At 57.7% G+C, this 7,117-nt stretch overlaps 1 protein-coding gene across 1 annotated transcript; it reads left to right on the top strand.

The window, feature by feature from the left end:
- Positions 1-1,886: 1,886 nt before the first annotated feature.
- Positions 1,887-6,889, top strand: LOC311530262 (maestro heat-like repeat-containing protein family member 7; the record flags this gene model as incomplete). Its single annotated transcript, XM_084646723.1, has 6 exons — positions 1,887-1,988; positions 3,349-3,453; positions 3,843-3,978; positions 4,205-4,299; positions 5,749-5,901; positions 6,794-6,889. The coding sequence occupies 6 exons, from the start codon at positions 1,887-1,889 to the stop codon at positions 6,887-6,889; spliced, it is 687 nt and encodes a 228-aa protein (XP_084502849.1).
- Between the last annotated feature and the right edge of the window lie 228 nt (positions 6,890-7,117).

The raw sequence follows: 7,117 nt of genomic DNA, 5'->3' as shown, positions 1-7,117 counted from the left end.
CGGACAGCAGCAGCCGTCACACAGCTGCCCCTTCCGCACGGGGACCTGGGGGTGGGGGCGTGAAGAGCTGCTGCCAGTTGGTCCTTGCTGCTCCAGGCGGGGGGAACAGGCACCTCCCCTGGAGTCCTGGGCAGGGGAGGGGGGCTCTGCTCTGGGCTTCGGCAGCTGTTGGGGGCTGAAGGCATCCCTGAGAGGGAGGTTTGGGGCCCCATCTGCCCTGGGGGCCTGAGGTGGGAAGGGGGGTCTTGAATCCTGCTCTGCCCACCACGCCCCTGTCCTTCCCTCCCTGGTGCAGGGACCCCCCTGGATTCGGAGCAGGAGGAAGGGGTGGACATGGCCAAAGATGAAGCTGCTCTCAAGCTCATCCGAGAGCAGCTCCAGTGCAGAGATAAGGTACAAATGTTCCCCACCTGGGCTGGAACCAACATTGCCCTGTCCCTTCCCAGCATCCCCACCCCCTGCCGAGGGTCTTGTCCCTCCTGATCCACCACCCCTAATGGGGCCCTTTTACATCCATGATGTGGGACCCCCAGATGGGGGTCTTTGTCCCACAACAGCCGAGGTTGTCTCCCCCCACAGGCACTGTCCCAGTTCCTGATCCTGCTTGTGTAGGAGTGGTGGGGGATTTGGACAATAGGCGGGTCCCCACAATCTCCCATTGAGGCCTGAGCCCTGGAGCTGGTTTGGGTGGGGCAGGAAGGTCCCTCGCTAACAGGTTCTCTCTCGCTATACCCCACTTCTGGTGGGTCCAGGATGAGGGGCAGCAGCTCCTGTTCCTTCAGGCCATCTACCCCGCATGTCTGGCTGCACGGGAGAGAGGGGAGGACACGCTGGAGCCGCGCTGCTGCAAGGCGGCTGTGGTGAAGAGGATCGTGGTGAGTGAGACACGCCATACGGCAGCTGGCGAGAGGAGAGAGACATGGGATTGGCAAGGGTATGGCCAGGCTAATGGGTGGGAGCTGGGTACTGTTGGAGGGGGCAGCAGAGGGCAGGGATTGCTGTCGCTGAAGACTTGGGAGAAGAGAAGGGAGAAATTCTGAGATTGGAGGGTAGTGGGCAGGGGGGGATTGTGGGGCTGGAGGGCAGCTGAGAGTGGGGGACAAGGAATCACATGGTCCCAGCTCGGTCATCGGGATGGGGCTAAATGGGGGAAGTTTTGACAGGGAGGAGGAGAGAAGGGGATTGGGAGTGAGCTGGGCAGGAATCCAGGAAGGGGGACAAGTCGGATGGACAGGAAGGAATCGGGGGAGCGGGAGGTGGTGGGGGATCCTGCTGGCCATGTGGGGCACTGGCTGTGTCATCTCCTCACTGGAAGATGTCAGTCGGGCCTGAATCTTACACGCTCCTTTGTCTCCTTCGCGTCTCACAGGAGCTCATCGAGGAGCTTCCCGATGACTCGTCACCCAGCGCCATCCTCGCCCACTCCCTGGCTGCAGTGGGCAACCTCTGGTACCGAGACAGCCCCACACCCCGCTGGCTCCCCTTACCCCAGTGCTGCTCAGGCCAAAGGCTGGGAGTCACCGTCACTGTCCCGTCCAGGTCACCTCCCAAGAGTGGCGCCTCTGGCAGAGATGGTGGGGTGGGAAGGGTCACTCTCTCCTGGCGGGGCTCTTCTTTTCACTTCCATAAAATGACAGGGGCCTTGAGGAGGGGCTCACTCCCGGGCTCAGATACAGGAGGGGCAGCAGGCTCCAGGGAACAGGAGCTATTCCTGTCCTGCCACTGTCTGTCTGGGACGCCTTGGCCTTGTCATTCCCTAGCTAAGTGCCTCAGTTTACATTCTCACCAGCCTGTGCCTCTATCCCTGTGGGTTGTTGTCCTTGTTGGCGACAGTCCCACTCCCGTACTGCACAGTCTAATACCAGCTCCTCTCTCTTGCCAGCACCATGAAACCTGCCCTGGAGCCAGCCCTAGAGACCCACCTCTTGCGAGCTGCCCTTCACTCCGTCTTCACCCTGGGCACGGAGAAGGACACCACCGACATCCAGGTACCTCCTCCTCCTCCATCCTCTTACTTTTCCAGAGTGGTCCTTGGCCCTGCTCCCTTCACTCACTGGAGCTCCAGATTTAGGGGTGGGGTAACAGAGTTGGAACAAGCTGTAGGGTTGGATTCTTCCCTCCAGCAGGGAAGAGATTGCCCCTCCCTGGGGGATTTCTTTCTTTCTTTCTTTCTTTCTTTCTTTCTTTCTTTCTTTCTTTCTTTCTTTCTTTCTTTCTTTCTTTCATAAGCCATGTTTTATCCAGAAGCCCAGCTTCCATCCATAGCAATTTGGCTGTTTCATACTCTTCTGCCTACAAGGCCCTCTGCAGAGACCTGCTAAGCTTATGGATCAAAGGTCCAGGGGTCATCAATTCTTGCGAATTGCCTGCCATGGGATGTGAAGGAGAGAGGCCAGGAGATGTGTTTGGAGTCTCCCCAGTGCTTCCCAGAGACCCCTCTTCCCATCCTGTGGCAGGTGTAGGCCCAGGTTCCCTAACTCTGACCCATGCTTTGCAGACTCTGCACAAAGTCATCCCAGAGGTCCTGGATGCCATGCTGGGGAACCTGCTGGCAGAGTCCCCAAACACAGACAGGCTCCACTTCATCTTGGAGGTGAGCCCCATTTCACCTGAACTCTTTGGAGGACTGGTAAGGAGAGACTGGAAGATCCATTTTCTACTGTGTCCTCCTAGCTGGGTCCCCAGTGGGCCGTCCTTGGTTGGGGAGGTCAGTGCAATGCAGTGTCAGGTCCTTCCTTCTTGAGAGACAGAGGAAAGAGCTGGGATTTCAAGCCAGAGCTCTGCCTGGTTCTGCTGAGCACTAACCACAGGGCTCCTGGCTGTCTTGGGGAGTGAGAGTCTGAAAACCCACCCTTCCCCCACCCCTCCAACACACACACTCCGTGAGATTTGGGAGATGGTTCTCAGAGAAGAGGCACATGCTCCTTCCTAGAGAAACAGGAGGATCCCAGGGAATCAGCCCTTCCCTCTGATCTGCTCTGAAATTTCTGGGGGGATTTTGTTCTCAGTCACTCCCTACATCCCCCCAAGGATTTTCGTAGCAGGGAAGGGCCGAGGGTTCAGTCTCCTTTCTGGTGAACTGTTCAGGAATCAGGAGTTCTGGGAGGATGGGACCAGCCCCGACCCCGAACATTGTCCCAATCGAGAGAGACGCTGACAAGTTGTGACCTACAGGGTACAAGCTGCGTCCTGGGGGAAAGAATCCCCTTCTAAAGCTCTGCCATCAAGGCCTCAGATATTCCCCCCTGTGCAGAATGTCTCAGGCCCCTGGGGCTGGGAGCGTGGGGGGCTCATTTGCAAAGCAGGTGCACCTGGCCACTGAGTCTGACCTGCCTCCTTTCCCCACAGGATATCAACTTGTGGGTCGTGTCCAGGGTGTCGCAAGAGCGAGCCAGGGCCATCAGGAGCAGCACAGCCCTGCTGAGATACACAGTCTCCCTCCCTGAGTTTGACGTAAGTGACCTCCGACCCCAGCTTGCTGGCTCCAGCTGGAGGAGGGCTGGCTCCAGCAAGCTGCAGGATCTGCTGCTGCCGGGGCTGTGGCTTAGGAGGGTTCTTCATGGGGAGGCAGAGTCAGAACAGAGACTGAGCTAGGCTTGAGTCAAGTTCTTCTTGTCCTGATTCAGTGTTGTCCCTGGGCCTTTAAGGAGCCCATGCTCCACCCCTGCTTGGCATCCCAAAGCAGCTCCGGGCTCCCTTGGCAGCAGAGCAAATGAAGGGTCGATCTCAAGCTCCTCTCCCCCAGCATCTCCTGCAGAGGAGCCAAGGGGAAGGAGCCCTCTGGCCCAGGGGAGCTGACAGGAAAATGCTGATGGAGTCCCCTCTCCTCTCCCTTCCATCAGATCTCAGCCGAGTTCCCCAGGATGGGTCACCATGTGGCCCAGCTGGCTCTATTTGTCAGCGATCCAGACAAGGACATCAGCCGGCAGGCCAGGGAGGGGACTTACCGGCTCTACCAGCTGCTGCTCCAACAGAGGGGTAAGGAACCCAGCTGGGACACAGAACCCAATAGGGGACTGAGAGTGACCACAGGTGGATAATGGGACCCCAGACCATTTCTCTCAGACTGACCCCAGCTGGAGGACAAGTCTCTCTCTGCCTCTGTTCTTCTCCACTCCACTGTGGAGCCACCAATGGGATTGGAAGGACACAGAAACTGCAAACAGAATGAGGAGAAAAGTCTCTCTCTCTCTCTCTCTTCCAGGCCTGACCATACATGACGCAGAAGATCTCTGGTGCTATGACTGGCACCAGGACAGAAGGCTCTTAGGCTACAAGAATACAGCCAGAGTGGGGGAGGTAAGGGCACTGTGCCAGGGCATGACACAGCTCAGGGAGTGGGGCTGGCTGGGTTCCCTGCAGTGGATGCCTCCTGGAGACAGGAAAAGAGCCCACTCCTTATTTCCAGCTCAGAGTTCCTCATCCAGCAACCAGTGGGACAGGCTGGTGCTAAAGGTCCCACATTGGAACCTCGCTAGTTGCCGTGATTTGAGTGTCTTACATGGCTGCATTGCTCTGTGGCATAAGGAAGATCCCCGGGTGGGTGAGTTAATATAGGATTATGGCTCTGGGTGTCTCTCTGTTCCTTGTCCCCCTGGCTGATCCCCAAGTGTCTGAGAGGAGAGCTCTGAGTCAGTCAGTCACGATTGCTTGATCAGACCCTTGTTTAATTCCCTGCACCCTGTAGAAGCAGAGAAAGGAGGTGGGCTTTGCCCAATTCCATTGCCGGTCAGGAAGCAGAATGCCACAACCTGGGAACGGGGTAGGGGACATAGTGAGCTCCAGAGCCAATAAGGACCACATGCACCCCCCTCATGTCTCCAGCCCTGGCCAGGGAATGGCAGAGTATCTGGACCTCAGCCACTGTTCCAAAGAAGCACATTGTGACTGACCCAAGTTGCGGCTACTTGCTGCACAAGTAGAAAATCAAAGACACCCCCCCGCCCCGTCTCACAACTGTGGTGAGAATATCCAAACCTTCGAACACACCGTAACACAGTGCCCCCAGCCTGGAGTCAAAGGTGAAATGGGTGATTGCCACAACATCACAGAGGAGGCCTTGGAGTGGCTCCTGGATCGACAAGGGCATCGACAGAACGCTGCTCCACAGACGCCCCGTGAGAGAGACTGTGTGAGCTTGTCCCGCCTCACACAAGCTGAATTGCTGTCGCGGAAGAAAAGTCTCCGAGGAGCGTCTGGGATTGGGACTGGGCCATGAGTCTCCTTGTCCTTGTCAGGCTGCAGGTTGGATTCCCTGTGAAGAAACCAAGGAGATGCAGAGGCCATTCCCAGCAACGAGACAAATCACTAAGCTGGGGTGAAGAGACCTTTGGTCTGTCAGCTCCAACCCCCTCGCCCCCCACAACACACACACACTCCTCTAGCCGCTGAGGTGCAGGAGATCTCTCTGCTGGAAGTAACATAGGGTCCCCTGTCATCTCTGTGCCCTGCACAGCAGAGTGGGCCTGCTCACACACATTAGAGATCCATTTCCAGCCCATCCTGGCCCCTGCCAGAAATTGCCCTCCCGAAAGAGCCACTGGAGGCTTTGGTCCCTCAGCATCTGTGACCTTTTAATAAAGGGGCTTCCCTGAGCCCTGGGACCCTGAAAGCCTCCTAGGGAATGAACTGCCTTGGCCACAGCAGCTCTCTTCCCCGCCCTTTGGGGCACTAGACGCCATTGTACCGCCAGGACTTGGAAGCTGGCTCTGGCCAATCTGCTCGAGTCCCGTGTCCTCTTGGTTTTAGGTCTTTGGAAAATTCTTCTCCATCGGTCAGAAAAGATCCTTCCTTCAGACAGCAGTGCTGGCTATCCACGACCCCGTGCTGCGTGTCAGCCAGGCTGGGCTGGTGCTCGTCTACTCCCTCCTGGGGGAAGCCCAGCAACTGATGGGGGTCACGGTAAGCAGCTGCAATCGACTCAGGAGCTTGGGGTGGGGGCCAGGGCCTCATTCCCATCCTATTGCTTTTTGCTGGCCTGGTGGCAAGGAGCCTAGTGGGGACTTCTGGACTTCTCTTCTTAGGATGTGGTGCTCTGCTATCACTCCTGGAAAGGACAGGAGAGTACCCTAAGAGCCCTCTGGGAACCTTTCCTGCCCCACAGAACTGCACCCATTTCCCCATAGCCTAGTGTCTATGTCACCTGAGCCACCATCGAGAGTTGTTCCCTTCCCCGGCAGCCTGGGAGGCCAAGGACTGACTGGTGCTGGCGACTGAGCAGGAAAGGCTGAGGCACATGGGCATGGGAAACTGGTCTTGCTGCTGGTCGGGCTGGTCCCGCTCTAGAGAGATTAGGAGCATTCAGTCAGCAGGGGCTGCTGACCTGCCCCGTTCACCAGGGCTGCCATCCTGTGGCTTTAGCTTTTGTCACTGGGGTGACTTGGGGAAAGGTCTCAACCTCTCCCCATTCCACTTCACTTCTGCCAGAATCCCTCCTGCCCCCCGCCACCCTGCTAGAGCCCCCTCCCTGCCCTACCTGGGTGGGGATGGAAGTAGGGGTGGAGGAGAGGGTTCTACGAACTTGAGCGGTGTCCTCAGGTGGGTTGGAGGTGGAACAGCTGTCAGGGGCACGGATGGGGAGGTGGCAGGAGCTCACCCGACAAGGAGGGGGGTTGGCACTGGAGGTCACTAGAGAGGACAGCAAGCCTTCATCCTGGGCGTCAGGAGGGTGAATCCACCACTCAGACATGAGCAGTTGCTGGGTGGAAATGATGGTGCTGGTTCCAGGTGCCCTTAATCCTCCCTGATTCCTGGGAAGTGTCTCTGTCTCTGACATGTTCTCGTTCCCCTGCAGCACGAGGATGTCACAGCCAAGGTCATGGGCCAGCTTCACATCATCAGGCACTTGCACCAGATGCCCGAGGCGCTGCAGGGGCTGTGGCTCGCCTGATGCTCTTAAAGGCTCCCCTTCCTGTTCAGCAAGTCCCGCTCCCTGCTGCAGGTACTGCTCTGTCTCACTGTAAATGCAGGGCTAGTGGAAGCAGATATGGAGGCCCCTGGCACTCACAGAAATTCTCTCCCCTCTCTGTGGAGCTGGTCCTTCCCTCGGCCCCCCAAATTCCTTCATCTGGGGCAGGAGCTCTTTCCCTCCCACCCATACCCCTCCCCTCTTTCCTTG

The sequence above is a fragment of the Lepidochelys olivacea genome, assembly GCF_965140295.1.
Source record: "Lepidochelys olivacea isolate rLepOli2 genome assembly, chromosome: 14".
NCBI classification, from domain to species: Eukaryota; Metazoa; Chordata; order Testudines; family Cheloniidae; genus Lepidochelys; species Lepidochelys olivacea.
The sequence above is the reverse complement of the archived record's forward strand: the minus strand, read 5'-3'. Positions and strand labels throughout refer to the sequence as shown.